The following is a 27,383-nucleotide window of genomic DNA, read 5'->3' as shown; positions in this document are numbered from 1 at the left end:
TTATTAATTTTTTTGATTTTATTTTGTTTAATGGTTTATTGTTAGTTTTGGTTGTTTCAAAAAAAAATCCCAGCTTTCTCCATCAGTCTGGAAACTTAATGCTCAGGAAGTTTTTCTAGATGACTCATCATTTTCCGTTTGCTGAGATTGATGCCACAATGGTACACTTTTCAATATCGGCAAATAATATCAGCCACGTGTGCCCGCCAATTGCTAACTCTAGCTACTAGAGCTACACCAAGGACCTAGGCATAGCGAGGTTACCTTAAGTGTTACGTTAATAAATCCCGCCAAGGAACTGAAAGTTGCTATTTATCAAGTGATGGATAACTGTCAAGAGAGGTTAACAAATATGCTACTTCTGGGGACAATAAAATCTGAAATTGAAAAGTCTACATTCAATTAGAAGTAATTGAAATAAATGAACGTGTTGTCATAAATCAAATACGTTTGCATGAATTTTGACGAAACAACGCCCTGTAAAAGAGACACATAGAAGCGCGAAAAAGTTTCCATTCATATTCTAAGTGCGTTCTCAAAATTTCCTTTCTTTCAACTTTTCTCATATTTTAGATCTCGCGAAAACGCTGAAAATCCCTTTCCATCGATTCTCATTAACCGAACGCGAAAAAAAAAACTTTGGAAAAACATGCCTTTATTGGTGGCTTAAAAGCGCACGCTTTACAATAAGGTGGATCATAGGGCGCACAATTTACCGTTTTGCGTTGTGCCAACCTCACCTGCTGAAATATGTGCCACCGCATACTCAAGCGGTTATTTCAGAGTTTCAGTTTGTTTCAGCGATGCGGCAGCATCAGTTCGACAACCGACTGACGCGTCGGAAACATGCCGTGTTTCCGCAAATTTTGTGCCGGCCTGATGATTAGGCCGCAATTTTTTCGTGCCGTTTTAGAATTTTTTAAAAAATCGTTCGACACCTCGAATAAATCTGGTGAGTTTCCCAGAACAAAACGAAAAAAATTGAAATTCCGTTCGTGTTTCGCAGCCTTCAGCACATTTTGTCTTTGATTTTTTTTAGATAACCCTTTCAATACAACTTGCTTGAAAGGTAGTTTAACCTGAAATTTGCTGTTAATCCTACAAAAAACTAAATGCGACTTTTTTTATTTTCTTAAGCTTCATAACTTATATCAAAACTAATTTTTCCTTACTAAACAATAAACAAAAATTATTAAAGTCAACACGAAAATGTCCGAGTAACGAAAATGCTTAACCAAAATTTTAAAAGTTTTTCGTAACAGTTTAAAAAAACATAAGTGAAAATATGTTTTTTTATAATAAATTTAGTATTGCTTTTTTTTTCAAATTTCGTCGATTGAGGTTGTCGGGATGCCCGTCTTCAGTAACCGACTGCCAAAACAATGTTTATTTATTTTTTTAAGCGGGAACGGTGCGAATTTACAAAATAATTTTTATTTTCGAAAGATCCAGTGCCGTTATATTACCCACTCCTTAAGATTAAAAAAAAATATTTTGCGTTATAACGCGAATTCCGATGGTTAAAAGATGTGTACCAAATTTGATTTAAAAAATCTGAAGTTACATTAGAATTATGGTAATAAATTTAACACCCTCTATATCGAAGACGAAATAATCTAAGATATTATCTAAGCATTTTAAAAAATAAAAATGATTTTTTATCAATTGAAGAATCGATACTGTAGTTGTGTAGTGATTTGTATTAAATGCAAAAAATATTGATTGCTTCGTTTATTTTCGCAGTTTTAAATATACTGCTGACTGCACTGACCTATACAGTGTTTTCCGAAATGAATGCACCAAATTTTTATATCATATTCTACCTATACGTCGTTACTTTCTTCCTATATTAACATATATCCGAAAACTTTTCTTTTGCCAGATACAGGGGGATAAAATTCTACGAAAAAACTATTTTTTTTTCAGATTTTGTACACCGCCTTCCAAAGCAGAAATATATTTTAAAAATTTTACCAGATTTGTATCGAACATATTTTAAGAAAAAAATTCAGTTTGGAATAAATATTTTCAAACCACTTTTTCACAAATCCTTGATTGACATTTTGCACACCGCTTTCAAAAGCAAAAATATATTTTAAAAAATTACCAGGGGGGACGTCCGTACCAAATTTGTATGAAAATGGTGCGCCACTACTTTTTTATAAAATAAAATTTATTTTTGAAATACCCATTTAATTAGGAAGCAACAATTTTTTTTTCGGAGGATGCATGGCATCTGTCGAACTTAACCTCGGCGTATGAATAGTGTAAAAATTATTACTTTTAACGTCTCTCATACTTCAAATATTTCCAAAAATTTTTTTCGGTACATAATTTTTTTTAAAAATTCGTATACGAAGAAAAATTTTTGGAGATTTCGAGGGCATTTCGGACGCAGGAGGGAGTTTCAATATAAAATTTCAGGCTAAAACCGTTTGAAAATAGAAACGTCACTACTTCTATTATAGCTGTCAAGAGATAACATACATGCGTTACCATGGCAATCTGTCAACAAAATCAATCTCGTTAAAAACTAATAGCGCGAAATGTTCAAATTATTATTGTTATTTCATTTTTTTTCATTCACGGCAGAATCTCGAAAATTATGAGAAAAATGTCTTTTATTATAAGAAAATAGATTTTTTATTATAATTTCATCAGCGGAAAGTACGCTTTTAAGGGTATATGTTTATATAAGATCCTAATGCTTAATTTAGAGGTAGGAATGTGCCACAAAAATTAGGAGCAATAATTTCGAATATCCTGATGGATACCATTAAGTACTTAAAACCGTATATTCCAAAGATTTATTAAAAACGCGTAACTAAAATATTTTTTACTGGGACTTAGAGTATAACCCGTTTGTATTTGAAAAGGTTGAAAATTGGAACTAGAAACTCTGGCATCGCCGCACGTATTCTCCAGCAAAACGGAAAATTTCCATTTTCGAAGTTTCGTATACCGATGTCGATAAAAAGCCGAACGGAAAAGTTTCGAACTTAAAATCGGAACAACAGTCATTCGACTTTTCGATAATTAGTTTCAAAGCTTGAGTTTTATTTTCTAGCGTTAATAGAAATCTAGCCCTTTACCTATTTATCGCACCTCCTAAGGCTTGTTTAAATCCCCCTTCCTCCCAAAAACCTTTCTGGGTCAACGAGATTCACTTTACCGAATTAAATATTTATGATGTGAAACGTTTGAAACAGAGCAGTTCGAAATCCATCTACCACGCATCAAGAAAAATCATTTTTACATTTTTAAGAGATAGAGAAAGAGTGAGAGAGAGAGAGAGAGAAGAAACTCGTGTATTAAATTCGTACAGCCAAAATTGTTAATTGATTTTATAAATTTCCTGCACAAAGGCAGCAAGTAAAGTAAAAAAGTTCGTACGAATATTTTACGGAATAGTTTGTATCTGTCTCCCGTTCGTAAACTTTACCTGAGTTTTAAAAATTTTAAATTAAAATTTAATTAAACCCCCGTGGATAAAATTAAAACCGGTTCTGCGTTTTCAATATGCGCGGCTGCTTTTTCAGTTCAGTTTTCTATGTTTCAAAACCGGGTAGAGGACAACAAAAACACTGAATAATTAAAAATTAACATTTAAACTTTATATATACTTCCATGTTTTAAATAAAATTGCGAGTTTTATGAATTATTAGATAGCCCAGCGGTTAATAAATGTTACGGCTATCACAAACGGGGTTAATTGAGTAAAGCGGCCATATTTTTTTTGCTCGATGAGGTGGACGTTTTCCCAAACTCATAGTTTTTGAGTAATTTAGGCATTACACAGTCTGTTTCAATTTGCGTTGCACGATGTTTAAAAAATTTTCATTATTTGAAAATATTGAAAATGCATTTTATTTGCACATTCTAATTTCGTAGTTTTCTGTTTCAATATAATTTCCAGAAAGTTTCTAAGTTAAGAATTTTTTTAAATTTTATTTTCAACTTAAATATCGCGTTTATTAATTGATTTCTACACATTGAATAATTTTACGATATAACATTATTTATACAGAGTTTTTCACCCAAGCCGCTCATTACAGCTTTACTGAGATGTAATTTAGAAACAAACGCCTTATAATTCTTAGGATTGAGATAAGTGCCAGTGTACTTCTTTTTTAAAATATTTTGAACGTCCTGTCACTTCCGGTTCAACCGGAAGTTGTTGTCAACTTGCTTATTCCAAATGGAATACATGGAAATATTTGATCTTGACGAAAAAATGTGCTCAACCCACTTTAATAATGCATATTTTTGTAGTTGTTGAAAATTTGGTCCTCATATAACTAACCAAAACTTGTTTCTCTATCAAATTGTATTAAGGTTACCAATATCTATTTGTTCGGCTGAACATTTAGATAGAAATAAAACAATACTAATTAACCTATCACAACAAAACTTTTGGGTAAATACCGCCAAACAGAATAAAATCATCATAGGCAACCAGTTTTTGAGGCAAAGAATAGTTCAAAAAAGTCAAAAATAGCATGTTAATTTTGGAAAATGTTTGGAGCGAAAAAGAATTCTTTTCCAGCGTCGTAAAGACTAACGCATGATCACTGTAATTTGAGTGTTCAATTTAAAGTTTCAAAACAGAAAAAAAAGCACTAATGAAAATCAGTGTGGAGAATGCGGAATATGAAATCGATCGAGGAAAACTTCGCACGAAACTCATCTGTGTAATGGTATCGGTATCACTGCTGCAATCGCGATGTGAAACCAATTTTTCAGTCTAGAAACACGAAAACGATGTCATTTATGTCCTATTTCATGGAACTAAATAATATGAAAGCTATACGGCGATCATTGCGTGGCAAAATTGGAGCAAGCGCCTATAGTGCCTTGTTAGCGACAATGATTGTTGCGAAGCTAACGTACTAGTTCAGTTACTCTGGAGTCGGCAGAAAATATAGTACCTTTCATTTCGTTGATACATATATTTTTTGCTAAAGCCGAATTTAGTTCGTTTCCGTGAACCCTCTTTAGTTGTGGAATAAATAAAAGAACAAATATAAATTAAATTTTCTTTCAACGTCAGTTGTATAATTTGGCTAAAAATAAACTCTACATAAAATTGTTAAATTTGGGAACTGCTCGTATTAGAGGATGTAAAAAATAAATCATTGTCAAACAAACTAGCCTCATTTTCCGCGTAAATGTGAGGACGACATCCTGTATCATTTGGATATTTATTTTTTAATTTCTTTTGGTATACATAATTTTAATTTAAAAAAAAATAATTTTTTCTTATTACCATCGGCTCAGATGGAGGATAACTAACAAGGATTTTGTATTCACTAATCTAGTTTAAACGGAAAGGTTTACTACGCCAATCAGAATCTAATGTGCTTAAGTTGGCGGGTTAAATGGATCCGAACGTAATACAAGTTTCACAAAATCGTCGAGTTTTAGCAGTTCAATTTGCATATTTAAACATCCCCATCGAAAATATTAAGACTTTGTGAGAACGTTTCGCACTATTTTAAAACATTCATTACCAGAAAATATTTGAAATAGCCAAATTCAGATTTGAAAAATTTATAGTAATCAATTTTGCGATTACTCAGCATTGGAACATAAGACGTAGAAACAACTTTTGTCTGATAAATCGATAAATACAGTTCTGGAAAACTTGGGAAACGTGATTAGAGACCAATTAAAACTACTTAAAGTTTTTATTAAAGTATTTATTTACTTAAGTATTTATATTTAAAACTACTTAAAGTTTTTATTTCTCGCAAGTATATTATTCAGTTGAGTTAAAGTGCATTAGGCGATAAATTGGTTAATGGATAAAAATTATTAACGACCTGTCTCAAAGCACATATTTTATTTGGCTACTACGTCTATTTCAAAATAATAAAGTAACATGGGACGCTCCAAAATGACCTTTGAACGGTTCTCTAATACCCTTCATTGTCTTCCATCATCAGTTATTACATGATATTGTATTTTAATTGCTTTTGTAGAAAAAACTTCAAAAAGGTGAAGGTGGGAAAAAATATTAATAAGAGAGATAACGTCAAAAATAGTGAAAATCTTAGGGTGAGAAATATACATCCAAAAATCATTTCAATTGTGTTTTTGGTTTGATGGTCTTGTTTGAGAAATTGTAGTCCGTGGCATGACTTTTTCAGTTTCAGAAATATAATAAGCCAAAATAAGCAACAAAAGGCACAGGGAGGCCGTCTGTTGCAACCTAGGATGTCCTTGCTCGGACGTCCACTCAACTACAGAGCAACTCGTCGTGATGCCCGTTACCGTCGATTGCAAAGTCGAATCTACAACTTCTTGGAACGTCCTAGGGGAGCGGCCTTCATTTACCATATATTAGTGTAAGTGCTTTGAATATTTTTTATACTTTTCACCGCTAGTAAAAGCTCTATATATTCTACTATAGGCTAAAAAAAGCATATTTAAGTAGCATTGAACTATTTATTAGTAGACAATAACATCTTCAGCAGGAATCGAATATAACATACCTAGATGCAGGAAGTTTACTATTTCGTTTCTTTCCTTCCTTTCCATTAATCGTCCAGATATTTTCCGAATTCGATAATTCTTTTTATTTTAATTCTTTTATATGAGGAATCGTTGTTGATTCATAAGGTGCTAAATTAAAGTTACCACATATTCCATATAATAAGATTGTGTTTATAGGGACCTGCCCAAGGATGTCGCAATGTCTCGATTAAAGAGATTGAAAATGGCCGCGTCGCATTGAAGAACGTCCTTATTACGGAGGCCTTTTTACATGTAAAATAAGCATCTAGCGCGTGTTCATAGAAAGTGTTCATTATCACAGGATGTCCTAAAGTAGGGGTTTTACTATATGCGCTTGTTTCGCCATTGTTTAATACAGAATCGTCACTTTCAAGCACGCAATAAATAACAGTCAGCGGCAAATGATGATTTATGACACCTTTCTGCTGATTAAACGTTGCATTGTAAAATCAAGGGCTGATGGTATTTTCCAAACTAATTTACAACGTAACTCGTCGCTACCGAATAAAATTCGAATGGGAAAAATTCATAACTAAGAACGTTCCTTGATGATATGCGACAAGTAATTTTCATTATAATTAATATCACAATGTAATAAATCTAATTGATTGAACCTTAAAATAAATCGCGTTATCAATGAAAAGACCATTACGGACCTGCAAATAATTATTTAATTTCGTATTCATCTTAAAATTATCACATACAGAATCTTAAATAAGAGGCCTTAAGTTTGTCAAATATAATTATCAAATTGATGATGACCTCGTACAACGAAACGTAGAAGAAGATACTGTAGTAAAATCGGTTAAAAAAAAAAGATGTAAAATTCAAAAATTCGATGTTTTAAATAGCGATTTCTAAATGCCACTTCCTTCGAAATTTCATAAATTTAATCAAAATCAACTTACTGAAAACATTTTACAAATTTGATTGAAATTGGTATTTGTATTAGCTGCGAATTAAAAATCCACTCTCATATTATTGACTTTTTTTGTAAATCTAATAATAACTAACCACAGACCAATACTTTCGGAAGAATATAGAATTCTTACAGATTTACAAATATATATATATATATATATATATATATATATATATATATATATATATATATATATATATATATATATATATATATATATATATATATATATATATATATATATATATATATATATATATATATATATATATATATATATATATTTATTTATTAATTAATTAATTTAAGAATTATGGTAATAAGTTTAACACCCTCTATATCGAAGACGAAATAATCTAAAATATTATCTAAGCATTTTTTAAAAATAAAAATGCTTTTCTATCAATTGAAGAATCGATACTGTAGTTGTGATTTGTGTGATTTGTATTAAACGCAAAAAATATTGATTGCTTCGCTTATTTTCTGTTTTAAATATACTGCTGACTGCACTGACCTATACAGTGTTTTCCGAAATGAATGCACCAAATTTTTATATCATATTCTACCTATACGTCGTTACTCTCTTCCTATATTAACATATATCCGAAAACTCTTCCTTTGCCAGATACAGGGGGATAGAATTCTGAGAAAAAACTATTTTTTATCACATTTTGTACAACGCCTACAAAAGCAGAAATATATTTTAAAAATTTACCAGATTTATATGGAACATTTTTTAAGAAAAAAATGGTGCCCCACTGCTTTTTTCTATAATAAAAATTATTTTGAAATACCTATTCAGTTTGGAATAAATATTTTCAAACCAGTTTTTCACAAATCTTTGATTGACATTTTGCACACCGCTTTCAAAAGTAGAAATATATTTTTAAAAAATTACCAGGGGGGAACATACGTACCAAATTTGTATGAAAATGGTGCGCCACTGATTTTTAATAAAATTATTTTTGAAATACCCATTTAATTCGGAAGCAACAAATTTTTTTTCTGGGCGGATACATGGCATCTGTCGAACTTAACCTCGGCGTATTGTGCGACATTGAATAGTGTAAAAATTATTACTTTTAACATCTCTCATACTTCAATTATTTCCAAAAATTTTTTTCGGTACACAATTTTTCTAAAATTATTAATTATATATTTTTTCAAAGAAACTTTCACAGGCTACTGTAATGCTTTTTACAAAACTTCTGGATTCCCCTGCGTCGGTTTTTGCTTAGTCGAAATTGCTGACGTTTCGCCCATCATCCTGTTGGCTTCTTCAGAGCTGTCAGTTTCAGTCAAGCTCTGAAGGAGCCAACAGGATGATGGGCGAAACGTCAGCAATTTCGACTAAGCAAAAACCGACGCAGGAGGAATGCATATACATATATATATATATATATATATATATATATATATATATATATATATATATATATATATATATATATATATATATATATATATATATATATATATATATATATATATATATATATATATATATATATATATATATATATACATATACATACATATATAGTAGTAGTAGTATAGTTAGTTATATATTAAAATGTGGAAGATAAAATCTTCCATATCCCATGTAATTTCGTAAAGCTAATACCCTCGAATTTTCGCCACATTTCCTGTATACCAAAGAAAACATGGATTCGCGATGTTTCAGGTTTCTTTTAGTTTTTATCGGCCTTGTTTTGAGTGTGTTTTCCACAATCGAAGAATATGAAAAAACGGCTGGTGATATTTTGGTTTACATGGAATCTCTTGTCTGTGTTATATTTACCATAGAATTAGTACTAAGGTAAGTACCGTTTCGCCTCAATCGTTCCCGCCGAATACTTTTTTTTTACCACAGGACCTGGTCTTCAGGTTGTCGATCTCGTTACCAGGGATATCTGGGACGTTTGAAATTTTTGAGGAGGCCTTTTTGCGTAATAGGTAAGCGAAATCCAAAATAGTTCATAACCAAATCCCCCGAGCATGATCAATTAAAAGTTTTGCAGATTTAACAAAGAAAACTTTTTCTAATTAGGATACGCCCATAATACGATTTCGGTTAGATATGCGTGTGCCAAATTATCTATAAAATATAGATTATCAACTATCATAATCAATGTTCCCTTTGTCAGTTTTCCAGAAACTTATAACAGGACACGTGAATCGCCCTGTATAGCCTCGATCGAAGCATAAAAACGGACGAAACAACTGCAAATAAACAAACATTAAACCCGCATCGTCACTGGTAAAATTTTGGCAATCAATAGTTGATAAAGAATTTAAAAGCGTTTTTCGTAACAGCCAGAGTTTGTGTGGAACGGCTATACCAAAATCCCATGCGATCCTGGAAATGTATTATGTAACAATTTATTTTGCCATTATATCCCGTCAATCTTAATTGGCGGATTTATTTTTGCACAATTATTGAACGATTTTCCATTTTCTCGAGCGAAACCGTTTTCATACGCGGTAGAAGTTTGGCTGTACGAATTATAACTTTATTTGGCGAATATGGCGTTAAGACCAAAATTCCCTCAATTTAATTTAAACGGATAACACCAAGTCATTGTTTGCTATGCAAATTGTGTTTGGGTTAGTTATTAGGATGGAATAACTGATGTTTAAATGTCACTCCAGATCGTTAATTCGCCAGCTTTTTCGACAGTTAACCGGGTCTGTTAAAACGAGACGCGTTTGGGTACCGTATAGCAGTAGACAGTATAATTTGGTCTGGATAAAGCCAACCTTCGGTTTAACCTTTTTACATTTCAAATAATAAATTCATATTTTCCCGTCCGCAATTTGGAAATTTGCTCTCGACTGTTTTCCCGTTAATATATATGTCCTTTAATCCCAGTCTATGGACTAAACCATTTGATGTAAGCAGCTTATGTTCGGGATTTATTATTTCTCCATGGTTTTACCTTTGTTACCGTTAATTAATCCACCAGTGTCGAAAGGTATGGGAGTCTTATGTTGCGGAATAATCAGATTTCCTCGAAAAGCGTGGGAAACAGTTTTTATAACCGCTGGTAAATATCTTCGAGGTATTCCTATTAAGTATTTCCCGAACTTAATCCACTTCAGCATTGCAAGGCTCCTTAACCTACGTGTCACCATAAATATTCAATTCCTACTTTGCCAGATTTACCCATATAGCTACTAGACAAATAGAGGCCCTGCCTATGCTGATAGTACAGGAACTCATGAAGCAACAATTTAAAACTTTTTTGAGAATTCCCATTCAACGTGCGCATGCGCTAATTTAAAATTTCGTTTTTAACCAATGGCAGCTCTAATGACAAATTCTGACGTAGGCTTTCAACAAACAACATGGCCGCTGACAGATCGTAGATGTTTGGATGCGGTATTTTTACGGCAGTATTTTGAGATGCTAGATATCTCACATGAAACATATAAGTGAAAAAATGTTCAAGAAGCACCTCCTATAGAGAGTAATTGAAAAGGAATTGATATTTCTTATGCTGGTTCTAGTAAAAATTCAACTTGTAGCTTAATTGTTTTCTTATATTTCCTGTAGTTCTTGTACATTAAAACATATTGCCCAAACATTTTTTTAGTAAACTCACATGTAAATAAAGGGTGATTCAATAAGGGTTCAAAATAATAAAAAAAAATCGGAAGAATATAAAAATATTCAAACATTTTTATTTGCCATTTTAGATTAGTGTATTACAATTAGGTATGAAAGATGATGTTATTCAAATGACCACCGTGACTCATGTGGCATGACGCAATTCGTTTATTGAAATTTCCTATCACTTTTTGACACAATTCAGGTTCTATGCCGGCTATTTCGCGTCTAATCTCCTGTTCCAGCTCTGGAATAGTGTTTGGTTTATTTCTATACACTCTGCTTTTTAGATACCCAAAAAAAAAATCTAGGGGAGTAAGATCACATGATCGCGGCGGCCAATTGATATCGCCGTTACGTGAGATAATAAGATCAGGAAACTTGCCCCGCAGCAATTGCATCGTTTCTCTGGATGTGTGACAAGTGGCTCCATCCTGTTGGAACCACAAATCTTCAATGTCCATACCTTACAACTGCTCCCAGAAAAAATCAGATATCATGTTTCGACAGCGAACACCATTAACCGTAACAGCGTTCTCTGCATTATCCTCGAAAAAAAAGGGCCAATTATTCCTCCGCCCCAAATAGTTACTTTTTGAGGATGGATTGCTTTTTGAACAATCTCTCTTGGATTTTCTAATCCCCAAATACGAGCAATGTGTTTGATTACAAAGCCACCAACGTGAAAATGTGCCTCATCGCTAAAGATGATTTTCGTTGAAAAATAAACCCCTTGTTCTCGTATCCATTCTGCAAACACGCGGCACTGTTGATGATCTCGAGGTTTCAACTCCTGAGTTATTTGGACTTTATATGGGTGTAGATGCAAGTCTTTTGTTAAAATTCGCTGTGCTGTTGAATACGTAAGGCCCACTTGCTGCGATCGATGACGAATCGATGTGTTTGGATCTTCGGCTACACTTTCGCGAACAATGGCAATATTTTGATGTGACCGACTTGCACGAGCACGTTGAGGGACTTTGAGGTTAGTTACAGATCCAGTTTGCTCAAATTTTTGAACCACATTCCAAATTGTCCTCTCAGAAGGTCGATTTTGCGGGCCGAAAAATTCACGTATTCCGAATTGCATTTTTTCTTGATCGACTATTTTCATAATAGGCTTGCACAATTTTTACACGTTGTTCAGTCGTATATTGCTCCATGACTAATTTTGTTTATGTTTTGAGGTTAGAAATCTCATATAATAATAAACAAATACAGTGGCGTTTCAAAAATATTTCAGATTGTAATGTGGAAACTCTTATTGAATCACCCGTTATTTGTGTAAATCTTATTTCCCGTTAGTTAAATGTCAAACATATAGGCACCACTGTTTCTCTAAGCTCCTATTAGGTCCTCATATTTGCCACAGTTGCTGTAATTTCGTGAAGGAGCAAAGTATCGAAAGCACCAATTATCCAAGGTTGTGAGTATGGTACGGAGATATTGACACCAAAAATAACAATTGCAGAGGGCACAGACTGATTCCAGAGATTGATGTTGCGTTCTTATAAAAATCAATCCATTTCCAGAAACATTACGGCAATATAGCAACTCAGCCTGTTGGATATTGACGCATGCGTGAAAGATCCACAACTTCTCTACGAAAAAATCATAGCCACCTGCGGCGCATCAATTTTTACCGTAGAAGGGCCACTATAGCTGTATGGGTTTACCAGAACTTATTGTTATTCGCTATGTTGATTTTATGATGACCATCATCTTCACAACTTCACTAACGATGAAGAAGCTGATTTTTGATTTAAGGCGACCATATTTTATTTTATGGGACCAAGATTTGCCTGTCCGTCCTGTTTTACCGAAGTCAACCTCTTTTTAATTTAACAAGGTTTTGGCCTGATGTTACTCATTGTGTTAGCCCCATAGCTAGGTAATTATTTTTTATCCTGTTTTTCATTTACCTTATGGTTTACAATCATCGATTTGTAAATAGTAGGAAATCCCAGTCGCGGATCTAGTTGGCTCCTCAGTCAAATTCCTATGAAGAAATGCAACCGTCAGGCCAGTAAATGTTTTTTTAATATTTTCAGATTTTCTTATATAACTTAATGTCAAAATTTGCAGGTTTCAACAAGGTACCTTCTTGAAATTATTATTATTATATTAATTAGATTTTCTTGTCAGCAAAACTGTACTTCAAAAGATCGATAGGGGTCAATATTTTTACTTTCTTATTTTTTTTAAACCTGTTTTATTCGAACATACAGACGTCATTGGCCAATCTTGTGCATATGGCATTTGAAGCTGCAGTGTCCGGTGTACATCATTAAAAGAATTTTCAGATTTGATGTGTTCATTGCTAAAAGGGTGTCAGTAGTGCTTTTCTTCGTGCTTTTTCGTTACCTTCAAGTCTACTATGCCGTGATATCACTGCCAATGTTACTGCATCTTAACATAGCAGCAACACATATTCGATTCAACCGGCATTCTTAGCAGATTTCAATGCTTTTTAACTCAATTTATAATATCTATTATACGATAAGACTCTTAAATATCAACCTAAATTTTTCGTAGTTTGTTTCATTTCGTTTAACAAAACAGTGCTGTTTGAAATAAACTAAACAATACAGCAGGTTCTTCTACGAGTTGTCAGGCAAAATTGCCCAGCAGTAAAACAAAATTACCATACTCTAGAAAAATTAGATTTATATCTTAGCGGATTTATGGCATGGCGTGCTAAAATGCTATTTCTCGGAAGGATTGTTCCTCATGTAGGGATTCCAATTTGCCGCGTTTTGAGTTAATGGTTTGCTCTATTTGCAACCAAATTACGGACTCTCTGGATCTATGATATAGGAAGAAAAAGAAGAAATTAATAATAATTATTTACTTTTACATATTATTTCCTTTTCAGACGTAATAACGATTATAGCTTCGATAGTAGTTCTAGTACTAACAATGAGATCTGGAGGGCAGGTGCTGGCAGCGAGTGCTTTAAGGGGACTTAGGTTTTTTCAAATTCTTAGAATGGTACGCATGGACAGGAGGGGAGGTACTTGGAAGTTACTGGGTTCTGTCGTTTTCGCGCATCGTCAGGTAATTTATTAATGCTATCCGAAAAATGTTGGCACAAATTTTTTACTTTTCCAGGAACTTATAACCACGTTATATATTGGATTTTTGGGCCTAATTTTTTCATCGTTTCTAGTATTTTTAGCGGAGAAAGACGTTCCCGGAACGAAATTCAGCAATTTCGCTCAGGCGTTGTGGTGGGGCGTGGTAAGTTTTTTCGGAAACCTTAGAACCAATGTCGCGGAGTGTGTCCTTCTTTGTTAATTTTATCTTCGATAGTAACGAACCCTTGGAGGTGCTGGGAAAACTACTCAATTAATTATTTCAGATAACCCTGTGCACAGTGGGGTACGGCGATATGGTGCCCTCCACATGGCAGGGCAAAATAATTGCCTCATTCTGTTCGTTGTTGGGGATTTCGTTTTTTGCGCTACCAGCGGTAAGTGTATCCCTCGTTATATTACGCCTTACCGTATTACATTGTCGATTAAAAAATCAGACAACGTTCTAGAAATGTTGATTCGAGTTCTGGAATATTTTCTGAGGATCACAAACTTTGTAATTAATACGGACTCGATCACGCAATAAATAACGCGCACTTTATTAACTAAAAAGCTATTACGCTGTTTTCGACAGGACAAATTGCTTGCGTAAATTTTACGTCACGCTTTATTCGCAAATTGCCCTTATTTCGAAAGTAACTTCTATTTCCCGAAACTGAAATTCGGTGACAAAGAAACGTAAACACTATGTAAACTTTCGTTTCGTGTGTAATATGAGCTAAGATTGTACACCGTAATTCCTTTTATATTTATAATTCCTCGGAATTCCTTCTTCTTCCGAATTCAACCGGAACACCTTCAGAATTACTTGGCATTCTTTGTTATTCCATGGGAGTTTCTTCATACTGCGGTTTACCCCTGGCTATTAGCCTAGATGTTAGTCTGTGTGAAATGCTGACTGTAGATACCCAAGTGGTGAGAGTTGGAATGAAAATACACAAGAAGAAAGTAAAGCTTTCACTCTATCTTTTCTTCTTCTTCTTCTTCTTCGAAGGCAATAGTTTTAAAAATCAATTTTATGAATATATTTAGGGAATTCTCGGTTCAGGATTCGCATTGAAAGTTCAACAACAACAAAGACAGAAGCATATGATCAGGCGACGTCAGCCTGCCGCGATGCTGATCCAATCGTTGTGGAGATGTTACGCGGCAGATGAAAAGTCTATGTCGGAAGCTACATGGAAGATACATCAAATACCTTATAGTCCACCTGTGTAAGTAAAGATTTAAGGAGTCGAAAATTCCGGTGGGTGTGTATATTAAATATACAAGATTGCCACCCGGGAATTGTATGAACGTGAAAAATGAAGAAATTGTTTTTTCCTAAACGGAATCTTATACAATATCACTTGGGTAAGTTTGTTTGTGGAGAAAAACCTGTTTATCAGGTGCTTGTATAAAAATTTTATATTAATAGTAATATTAATATATTGATAAAAAAGAAATTACACTTACCTTTGAAATATAATGTTTTTTAAGCGCCACCGCCAATTTGTTATACACGATTTAAAAAATTGAGCATCTGTGTGTTAGAATTCCTATCCCGCATATTTTCAAAGTTTTTATTACTAAAGCTCAGAGTTATCGATAATTTTACAGGAGAGCATCGAGCAGTTTTAGACACAACGCATCTTTCGTGGGAAGATTGTCGACCATTCGAAGACATCGAAGCACTATGTCATCAAGTTTTCACTCGCCATCACTGATTCACAACCGCAACGTAGGACCCAAAAATATCACGACCTCAAACGAAAACATTGGTAAGTCACTTAGTTTTAGATTGTTACGTTCATTTATTATATTAAATTCATATCTATATTCTTTGTTAATTGCACGTGTCAAATATTCTATATATTGGGTAAACAACAGTGATTTAAACGTTGGTGATTGAAACGTAATTGAAACGTGACTTAAACGTTGTTAAAACGAAAAGCAATTTTTGTAGTTATAAAAATCCAGCCGTAAAAAATCCACTTTGCGCGATAAAAGTAAAGTGTTGAAGTAGCTGTAGGCAACAAGTACCAACAAACCATGAAATATTTTATTATACTTTTTAAAGGCAATGGTTTCCAAGTTTTACGATCGCAAAACAATCGGGAGACTTTAATTTTTAACAACAGAGTATTGCGAAAATACATTATTGCACGCACAATACAAAAATGTATTCGTAAAATTCTGCAAAAATGATAATTTGAGTTTGAATTTTGTATTAATTTCAAGCAGTGGGATGATGATGACGATATCATTTTAATATATAGTCCTTTCAAAATCAACAAAAAAAAATTACATAAACCGATAAAATCAATATCGATTTTTATATGTATTTCAAGATATCAACTTCAAACTAAGCAAAAATAAATATTATACTCGTTGACACCCTATAACCTACAAATTATTTTTAAACTTTTTTATTTAAAAATTTGGTAGGTACTACATATTTGCATTATTATTTTGTATTATTTTTAAGAACTAAGAATTAAACTGAAATTCAGAAAGACAGACGTATTATTTTTATAATGATTAGTATTAATTTGTTTAATATCTAAAACTGGCATACCACTAAAATGTTTATGATTTAGTCTCAATTTTTCTATAACAAACTGTAATTGTTGCGTTTGACATTAAATTCCGTGTATTTCCGCATAACACTTATAACCTATACTATGTTTCTTAATGAGAGAGAGTAATAAAATGTAAATTGCAATTTGTGTTTTCAAGCGATTTCGTCGATAGAGGTTTATTCAAATTTACAACCTCCAGTAGCTAATTTTTCAGCATATCTTTGTGAAATGAAAGAAGAGGTGAGTATTTTTTCGGATTTTGATTATAACAGACCCAGGAGGAATAATATCTAGCATTTGTTGGAAGTGTCATATTTGAACACTATTTCTGCAAATCTAAATATTGAGTTTTGGTGGCGCTTAGGAACTTTTCTTTTCTTTCTTTTTCTCAGCTACAAATTTAGAAACATTAGCCATGTTCAAGAACGAACTTTACCAGAAACTGCCGGAAAATAGCTATAATTCGAATTTTAAACACCTAGTTTTTCTTTAAACACTCTGTACATGCCTAAAACTTAAGTTTAAATAAAAATATAACATGGTTTCTGAAAATTTAAACTACAATTGAAAATAATTTTCGAGAAAATTAGTTAGCTCTGAACTTGCCATGCGTTAATTTTGATGGGAAGTGTATAATATAAATGTATATAAATGGCGCAGTCGATAGGATTAACTCAACTTTACTAAGGAAGATGTATTAAACCACAAAGCATCTCGTAACAAACAAATATATGGGTAGTAGCAGGAAATGTAAACTAAGCAAGTTAATCCGGATGATACTTAATAATGCAAATTTGGTGTTAAGCTGCCACGTGAGAAATTTCCGACTGCACTTTCATTTAATTTTTACAGGCAGCAGCGTCGCCAACGGCGCTAAGAATAATTTAAATGCCAGTTACAGCGAGGATTCCGTCTCAACAGTCAATGAAACTAGAGTTACGATTGAAAATCCAGAAGGTAAGCTTACAGTATTCGCGTTTCACCAGCAGACTTTATAGGTCAGAATTGTGCGATACCTCGGTGGCAAGTGGCTTCGAGAGGTTTAAAACCTTTACTACGATCTCAGAAAATTCTTTTCACACAATTTTAAAACCTGTAGATATTTCACCGAGGTTGAATTAAAATCCCGCAACATGAATATTTTGTCTTTTTCCGCATTGGAACCGAATTAAAAAAGGTTATTGCGGCATTTTCCTTGCCGTCCCGCTATATTTTAAAAATGACGATGTTCATAAAGGGAAAACCTTTAAAATACACCAAGTTACAATAGGTCGAAAGTTTTAAAAGGAAAGCGTAGCTAAGTAAGTGACTATAGGGAACAAAAGGTTTCTCGGAATGGCATTGTGAAAAACACGACCTCAGGAATATTGGTCTCGAATTAATTGTTGGAGGTGATTTTTATCTTCTGGACTGAGATTTCCGATATATTCTCGGAAAATGAAATGACTATGTTGGGAGATTTGTCGCCTCGTTATTTCCAATGAATTTTCGATGGTTTCCCGTCTGCGAAAGGCAGCGCTTGAAAAATGATTTTGCCGGTATTTCGTAATTAATATTCCCTACAGATTTTGCGATTTTATAAACGTCTAAAACCTATAATTAATGGCAAAAATTTTTCGATGCTCCTTTGATAGCAACATCTCGACGGCGAGCAGGAGTTATCGAAAAAAAAAAAAATAAGTGAAATCCGCGGAAAAGCTGCGGTCATCCGGTGAATACGAAAATTGGCGAATTTCTTACTTTAGAGGAAATTACTTCCGAATGGAGTCGTGCTGTGGGAGTGATCAAAGGTTTTTTGCAGACCGATTTTCAATCTGACATTAAAATCGCTTTATGCAATATAAATATCAATTTATTATGCAAAAACGCTAAGAAATGTGATTTATTTTTCCAGAGGATGATGAAGAGCCGCAACTGCTGCAACTGACGTCGCAACATAAAGCCGCTATCCGAGCTATTCGAAAGGTAAGCTATTTTTTTTTCAACGTTACATTCGAAGGGAAAAATTATGAGTTTTTTTTATATATTTTTTCTCGACTGAACGATTGGTTCTTTCTTTCTACAGAAAATAATTACAAATAAATTTTCTATTGAAAAAAATCAACACGCGGAAATCTGGAAATGGTGGATCGGTTAAAAACTTGTTCGGATTCATTTATACTTTTACTTTTTATGTGGACAAATAATAACTTTCTTATTTTAAATGGAACACTCTGCATATTCAAGCTGAAGAATGAAAGCCTTTTGTCATATATTTGAGGTTGATTTTCCTAAAGAAGCGGATCTGTGGATATTTTAAACATAAAAATACAGGGCGGCCAAACACACACCCTAATTTTTTTAGCATTTAAAAAAAAATGTGACTTCATGTAAGGTTCCCTATTTAAAAAAGATGTAAATTTCAAACTATTAGCAATAAAATGTTTTTCTGTTGTAAAAATGTATTAATAGGCTATAAATATATAAATTGATATTGATATAAATATAGGGTGTTTTTTTTTCGATGTATAGAACTTTAAGTTGCAATAAAACAACGATGGATTATTCGATTGACATGAATTTTATTTATCCGAAAGATAATCTTGTGGCATTACATTTTAAATATGATTTCTGGCATATGACCGCCACGGCTGGCGCGGATGTAGTCCAATCTGGACGTCCAATTTTCGATGACTTTTTCCAACATTTGTGGCCGTATATCGGCAATAACACGGCGAATGTTGTCTTCCAAATGGTCAAGCGTTTGTGGCTTATCCGCATAGACCAATGACTTTACATAGCCCCACAGACAGTAGTCTAGCGGTGTTAAATCACAAGATCTTGGAGGCCAATTCACAGGTCCAAAACCACCAATCGTGCCTTTCAATAAATCGATTGTGGCACGGGCTGTGTGACATGTTGCGCCGTCTCGTTTAAACCACATCTTCTGGACATCATGCTTATTCAATTCAGGAATGAAAGAGTTAGTAATCATAGCTCTATACCGATCACCATTGACTGTAACGTTCTGGCCATCATCGTTTTTGAAGAAGTACGGACCAATGATTCCATCAGCCCATAAAGGGCACCAAACAGTCAGTTTTTCTGGATGTAACGGTGTTTCGACATACACTTGAGGATTAGCTTCGCTCCAAATGCGGCAGTTTTAGTTTTGTTTGTTGATGTAGCCATTCAACCAGAAATGCGCTTCATCGCTAAACAAAACTCGCTTATGAAAATCGGGAACAACGGCAATCTCGTTTTGGGCCCATTCGACGAATCTACGCCTTACTTGATGAATTGCCAAACCAAACTGAGAATAAATCACTTGACAGCTGTTAAATCGGTCGCCATCTTGAACAGTAATGCCAACTTAAAGTTCTATACATCGAAAAAAACACCCATTGGAATCTTTTTACAAAAAATCTATTTTCTATATTAATATTATAATTTTTTTCCGACTGTAAAAAATAAAAAACTTTTATTTAGTTTATTTCAAAAAAAGGTTGAGATCGTTTTTTATATTAAAATAACCATAGCATTAAAAATGGCTAAGTTAGGTGGCATAAAACAGTTAAACATTGATTTCCACTCACAGAATAGTGGCGTTTCTATAGTGTTCGATTGTTTCCAACGTGTTCAGTCATCATAGCATTTTTATGAAAAAACATTTTATTGTTCATATTTAGAAATCTACAACTTTTTAAAATCGGTAACCTTATTCAAAGTCACTATTATTATGATCGCTGAAAAAAACAACTTACAATTTTTAATGTTAATTTTTTTTCACCCTGTAGTTATTAAAGTAGATCCTCTTTTATAAGAAAACCAATCCCAAATGTACGAGGGCAGCGCCAAAATTTCGCGGGCTGAATATGAAAGAAACAAAATAGAGTTACCATTTTTTATTATTTTTCAACATAATCCCCCTTAATTTCAATACACTTATTACATCTCTTTATTAATAACTCAATCCCTTTAAAAATATATTCTTTTGGTTTGTTTGCAAAATGAGCCAAAACCCAACTTCGTTACGTGGACGGCGGTTTGTCCACGTTTTTCAAATATCCAAACAAATAATAGTCGCTGGGGGCCATATCTGGACTATTGGGAGGATAATCTATCTGCTGGAACCCACATTCTAAAATGGCAGCTTGTGCAACACCAGCAGTATGGACAGGTGTATTATCGTGCAAAAAACGCACGCATCTGATCAGTTTTCCTCGACGGTTTACACGGCTTCGGTTCCGACACCCAGAGACCGCGCACACTCGACACGGCGTTGTTTTTGAATAGCCGAAAGGTTTTTAGGAACCCATCTTGCACTAACCTTATGCATACCTAAATGATCATGCAGGATTCAACGAACACTTGTATCAAAAAGCTTAGTAATTTCTGGGATTTCCTTGACCTTTAAACGTCGAGCACTCAATACTACTTCTTCCACAATCGCAACAATAACTTCCGTTATGACCTCCACTGGACCAGTTCTTGAATCATCTTCAAGGGACTCCTGCCCCATTCGAAAACGTTTTGCCCATTCTTTCACTACAGAATGCGAAGGAGAACTTTGGCCGTACACACCATCCAGCCTTTCTTTAATAATTTTAGGTGCTAATCCTTCTTTTGTCAAAAACTTTATGACTGCTCTATACTCAATTTGCGTTATTTGCGACATTTTTTCGGACACGTCTTGTTTAAAACGCTGTCAATAAAAAACTATTTGACGCAAGACTTCAATTTGTTTTTCGCAGCCTACTAAGATATATATTTAAAAGAAGACAATGTTTTATCGTAATACTGGAGCTCCATCTATGTCAGACGGGAAATTTTGGCGCTTTTGACATAAAATTCAAAATATGTCAGATAGGTATAAGATAGTTTTGTAGGTATTGTACTTAAAATAACAGTTACTTCTCCACTAAAATATAAATACCATGTAGATGTATATAGAAAAATAATATTTTAAAAGTATAAGTAAATCTATAAACAACTTTTGTCCTTAGTTTTTTTTGATATTCTTTACAGATTCTGAGATAAGGTCTCAACAAAAAAAATGGTTGTAGTTTAGTTTCGTTTGTTTAAATATACAAAAATTGACGTTTCGTGTATCAATAACTACCACGGAAAATAGAATTCGTCCCTCAACACGGAAATTGCCGTATTACGTCCGTTTCGACGGGGAAAGAAAATTTGAAATAACAAAGAGAGCGCAGAGTATGATATAAAATTTTTATGCGACGTAATTCCGGAACATTTTCCAACGAAAAAAAAAAACTCAAAATTGGAAGGCCTTAAAAGCTCGTCCGTATAACTTTCTTTGCTCAGTTTGACGCTCGATTTAAGGTTCATATTTTATCTCTATTAGTATTTCAATTCCTCCCGCTTTTTCCGCTACATAAATTGCGAACGAGGAGAAAGAGTGTTATCTTCGGCGACTAATTTTAACGTCCAATTTTCTCAATTTTGTCCGGCCGAAGTTGATGACGTAATTTTTTAAGAGTTTTCGGAAGAATTACGAGCGAAGTTAAGCTAAGCCACTTCTCCGGATATTTATTTACTTATTTATTATTAAATTAAATTAATTAAATTATCAAGAAAAAATCATTCATTTTATAACAAAAATTATATCAATTTTTTCTTACAGGGCGTCCTAAAATAAAGCTAATAATAATAATATCGTTTACTGCATCCAGGAGAAACCTCAGTTACAAAAAAAATTCAAATGCAAAATTTAAACAAAAAAACCGCACCTTTAACATGATTCAGATTAATTTTACAACCTTTCTCAACAAAGCGCTTTGTATGTCAGCATTGGGGTGCTTCATTTTTAGGCGATATTCTTTTTTCTCTGTGCTACGTGAAAATCTGATACTTTATAGAAAATAAAAAATTATGCCGCCGGGTAAAAGGCTTTAAGTGCAATAGCGGCTTAGCTCATTTAAAAATTTCATTTTCCTATTTAAATAACACAGAAAAATTTTGTTTTTCGGTTTTCACTTCATTTTTCGACGTGAGGAATTTTTTTTGGGAAAAACGCGTGTATAGCTTTTGTAGAGCATAAAATTTGCTACAAAAAGTTCCTATGCGTACATTCTCCCCGACCAACAGTTTTTAAGTTATAGAGCTGTGAAAATAAATGTTCATTTTAATCGATATCAAATCATTTCTAAATTAGGATTTATTATTTTTACATTAGATAGCAATTAATTATAAACAAAAGAACCTTTTATTTGAGTTATTATATGATTCAAGTTTCTAATTTCCAAAAGTATTTTGGAATCAAATAGAGAAAATCGAAAATCAATTACAAATTTGAGATTATGCATACGGTTTAGATCATTTTCATGCGACATAGAAACACATTTTATTTAGTCGGTCATTACAATTAACATGTCAAATAAAAGTTCTTATAAACAAGGCTACACAACGTCTGCCTTTTGTTAATATTTTATATAAATATTTTGGAAACCCGACTAGATAATCCAATACAATTTTGCACACTTACTAATCTTTTTGCGAACAAATGAATAGCTTATCTTCACGCACTAGGAAAAATTTGCCTCTATTTTAGTTGTTGACTTTTGGCAATTTTAGCTAGAAAATTTGGGCTAATAATTTATTTTTTATTAAGTGTGCAAATAGAGCTTCGAATAATTATATAAATAATATTAACCTCCAATTTCGGGATACCGAGATTCAAGTAACTGTAAATCTGATGAAACGTATACCTTGAATTACTCTATTGTTGGCACCTGGTAAATTTTGTATTTTCGATCAGATGAAATATTTCGTTGCGAGGAAAAAATTTCGGGAAGCGCTCAAGCCCTATGATGTGAAAGACGTAATAGAACAATATTCGTCGGGTCACGCCGATTTGCTCAATAGGGTAAAGAATTTGCAATTTAGGTAAGTGCAGAACGACAATTCTAAATATTTTACGTTTAATTACAATTAATTTTCAGACTAGATCAGATTTTGGGAAAGCAAGGTTCGAAATCGAAAGACGTTTACGCATCGAAAATATCTTTGGCATCGAGAGTGGTAAAGGTGGAAAGACAGGTAAATCATTTTTCCGGCTCGCAAAACGAATCCAACTCGTTGAAAAATAATTTTTGAGTAAAATCGAAAAAATGTCCTGAACGTACGAAACAATGACGTCACATTTACCGTCAAACGGAATAACTCGAATGGAAATTTTTATTAGATTGGAACTTAGGGGTGAATTCGGCACGGACCAAAACCAACGCCAACGCAGAAACGATGTGATTTTCTGGCTTCTTTGAATACAAATCGGTTCTATTTTCTCGATGAGTTGGGTGAAGTTTGTAGGGGTGCTTTTTTTTAACGTTAACCGCGTTTTTTGCGAAATGCAATTCCTTAATATTATAATAAAATTTATATTGCGCAGGCCTTTACACATTTAATAATAATACGAAAAAAACCCTTGAGTAACAAACAAATAGAAATACATTGGCAAGAAGAGCGTTAAATGCAATTGATCTATCCGTAATTTGAAATCGAACATCCCGTATTTTATTACCAGGTTTAGATCCTACAATTCGAAATAATAAACAAAGTCTGCTTATAAAATAATTACAAATAGGTTTATGAAAAAAATATTTAGTATGCAAATAAAAGTCAATATTTTAGATATTGTAAATCCCAAATAACTACTAGAAAGAGCTAAAACAAAGCGTCCAGCTAGTTAAATATTATAATAAGTGCTGCTTTTATAGGAACGTCTAAAAATGTTTTTTTACACTTCCGTATATACTAAAAGAGGGTATAGTATATAGGAGGGTTAGTAATATTGTATCGGATCACTGATTCCCATATTGCTGAAAGTCGCGGTTAAAATTGTTTGGTTGTTAAGGTGTTTCTATGGATTCTCGAATTTTGCTTTGATAGAAGAATTGATTACATTCGAGAATTTTAGGTTTATCGACTAAGATTTTATGTCAGCTTGCATGATGGTTTGCTGATGGGTTTATTTGTTATGGTCTTAAGGGTCTTCCATGTTCTTTTAGCCTAGTTCATATGTTTCGTTCTGTCTCTCCAATGTACTTGCCGCATATGCATGGAATACTGTAAACTCCTGGTATCTCAAGATCTGAAATCTCAGATCAGTCAGTCTATCATCCGAGACGACGTTCATGCCCCTCCTTCAGCTCCGCCCCCTCAATTAGTATATAAGTTGGTACAGAATAGAATGCGAGCCAGCTTCAGTTAAGGTCTGAAGAAACCAATGATTGATGACGATGATTGGCAAAACGTCAGCAAGTTCGATTTATAAAAAACTATTTATATTTTGTTTCTATTTCGCAGATAATATGTAATTATGATGAAGAATAGTCATTTTGGGAAACTCCCAATCGCCATTATTAAATTAATGTCTAATCCGAGACCAAAAAATGTTATTACTGACTCCCTTACGAATGCAAATATTAACATTTTTCTTATTTATGTAGCAATTCTAAGTTTTTTTTAATTTTAGTTATTTTTATTTGCGAAGTACATTTTTTTAAAATTAAAACAAAATTGATTTTGAAAAACAAAACCTCAAATAACCATAATTTTAATTTAATTAATAATAATTAATGATTTGATTGAATTAATAATATTTTTTATTTTAATTGTTATTCGGATATTTAAAAGTGAAATAATTACCAGTGTTTCGAAGATAACGTTAATTGCGAAAAACAAATTTTGAAACAAAGCGAATTTTAAAACTTATTCGGCAAAAACTACAAAGTTTATCGTTTCTAAGTTGATCTGTATATTTAGAGACTTTATTCCATATTTCGTATTTTAGAGATAAATAAAACCCGAAATCAATCTCCACAAACCAGGACATGCTGAACTCAATATGTTCAGTGATTTTCCGTTTAATATATTCTTAACTAACGTAACTCCCTTTTTTATTACAGGTGGACGACGTGTTTTCAAAATTGGAACAATTTTTCGAAATGTACGTGGAAGACCGCAAATACTTTCTTCCTCCAATCGCGTACGTCGACGGTCAATCGTATACAGATTTCCCCAGAAGTATTACAGTTAGTTCGGTTTCCTCGACCCCGCCCACTTCCGTATGCCAAACTGCTATAATTAACCATTGGACCTCCAGTGGGAATGTCGCCCTTAAACCCAAATCGATTCTAATAGATAAGCAATTATCCGAACCCAACTCCCCAATAACAAAGTCGTTCACTCCCCCACAAGTCGTTCCTACTGCCCTAAGAAGGCCTATTATTCAGAGAGGCTATTCGGATTTGGGAAATAGGATTAAGAAGAAGGTCACCCTTAGGTAAAGTTTAATTAATTAAAAAGCTTTGCTTTTCAATAACATTATTGCAGTTCCGGTTGTTCCCATTTGTCTGAAAGGGAAAGACCATTGATCGCATCGAGTCCCGTCAACGCCGGTGTTACTCTCATGGTACCCGAATCCATGTCTTCGGGACCAACGACGTCATCCGCTATCGAGCCATCGACGAGTGCACAAAATACGTCAATTGGAACTTTAGTATCAGGATCTTCGTCGATTGAAAGCTCGGCTAATGTACAGAATTTCTCTATGGGCATGGATTCAGATACCAAAGGATCGAGGACTATTACGGAAAGTTCTGGTAGGTTTTCTGTCCCACCCTCTTAGTATTGCGCAGGATTTCAGTTCGTATCGCACATTTTTTGATAAAGAAATCCTAACTCCGGATTGCAATTTCTAAAATAAAACTTCCACTTGTCGGTAGATTGGTCAATTCCGGTTTTGTTATTCAAACATCGGAAATTATTTTATATTCGGTAATATCGGAATAAAAAAATAAAAAATATATGATTATTGTGTTTTATAGCTTCGTATGATGATTACTCGTCATCTACATCCCTGTAAACTTTGTTCAATTCATGTGAGTTTTTCGCAATAAATAATAATTTTTGATGATGATATGTGTATATATTATGTATATTGTGATGTGATATGACTCTGTGTGTGTCACTCGACATCATTAAAATGCATGGTATAAAATATACAAGGTGGTTGCGGGGAACATCTAAATAAAAATTTTACCTCATTAAATTCGCCGTAGATAAAAATTCGCATAATGCACCATGAAATGTCAAATGGTAGTCATAGAGATTTAGCTTGAACTTTGGATAGTACAAGTTAATATGTGTTAAATACACTATTATCTTTAAAACCTATTGCTTAATACAATAGCGATTGGTACCGCAAATAACGCGTTTTGCAATTAAAACGTTAAACATCTAAATATGTTTCCATATTGTTTCATTTTTGCATTTGCAAAGATCCCAAGCATGAATCATCAATTTGCACGTCGTGTGTCATAAACATATGCAAATATCGGTACAAACATTACTAAAATAAGTAAAAGGTGAAGATAGAATGCACAACTTAGATTTTATTTTTAAAAATTTAATTTATTCACAGAATTAGAACTGAGAGAGGCAGATATACCGGAAGAAAGAGAAGTGGTGGAACAAGAAGAGGAAGAAGACGGAGAAGACAATGAAAACGAGGAAGAATCAAATGAAACAACATTGTTGTGTCCAACGGTACCAAATGAAATTATTATTACGCCAAGCACCTTAAATAGTACATCGAAATTAGAAGTCGTGACCGAAAATATTTACATGAAAAATTTTAAAACATCGAGTAACAGTAACTTTAAAGATGTATGAAC

The 27,383-nt window shown here is 33.4% G+C and overlaps 1 protein-coding gene across 2 annotated transcripts; it reads left to right on the top strand.

The window, feature by feature from the left end:
* The first annotated feature begins 792 nt into the window (after positions 1 to 792).
* On the top strand, positions 793 to 27,382 carry LOC132695890 (potassium voltage-gated channel subfamily KQT member 1-like). Of its 2 annotated transcripts, none has more exons than XM_060660468.1 (16): positions 793 to 952; positions 6,150 to 6,347; positions 9,123 to 9,257; positions 9,312 to 9,394; positions 13,924 to 14,105; positions 14,160 to 14,288; positions 14,410 to 14,520; positions 15,176 to 15,357; positions 15,743 to 15,903; positions 17,557 to 17,661; positions 18,599 to 18,669; positions 23,465 to 23,592; positions 23,649 to 23,745; positions 25,614 to 25,990; positions 26,041 to 26,309; positions 27,131 to 27,382. In XM_060660468.1, exons 2-16 carry the CDS (start codon positions 6,217 to 6,219, stop codon positions 27,379 to 27,381), a joined length of 2,412 nt encoding a protein of 803 aa, XP_060516451.1. In that variant the 5' UTR covers positions 793 to 952; positions 6,150 to 6,216; the 3' UTR covers position 27,382. The 2 variants fall into 2 exon arrangements, with proteins under 2 accessions (XP_060516451.1, XP_060516452.1); XM_060660469.1 differs by having other exon boundaries at positions 938 to 952; positions 6,156 to 6,347.
* The last annotated feature ends 1 nt before the right edge of the window (position 27,383 follows it).

Source organism: Cylas formicarius, unplaced genomic scaffold, assembly GCF_029955315.1.
Source record: "Cylas formicarius isolate icCylForm1 unplaced genomic scaffold, icCylForm1.1 PGA_scaffold_12__32_contigs__length_19106922, whole genome shotgun sequence".
Taxonomy (NCBI): domain Eukaryota; kingdom Metazoa; phylum Arthropoda; class Insecta; order Coleoptera; family Brentidae; genus Cylas; species Cylas formicarius.
Note: the sequence above shows the minus strand (reverse complement) of the source record. Positions and strands in the feature narration are given on the sequence as shown.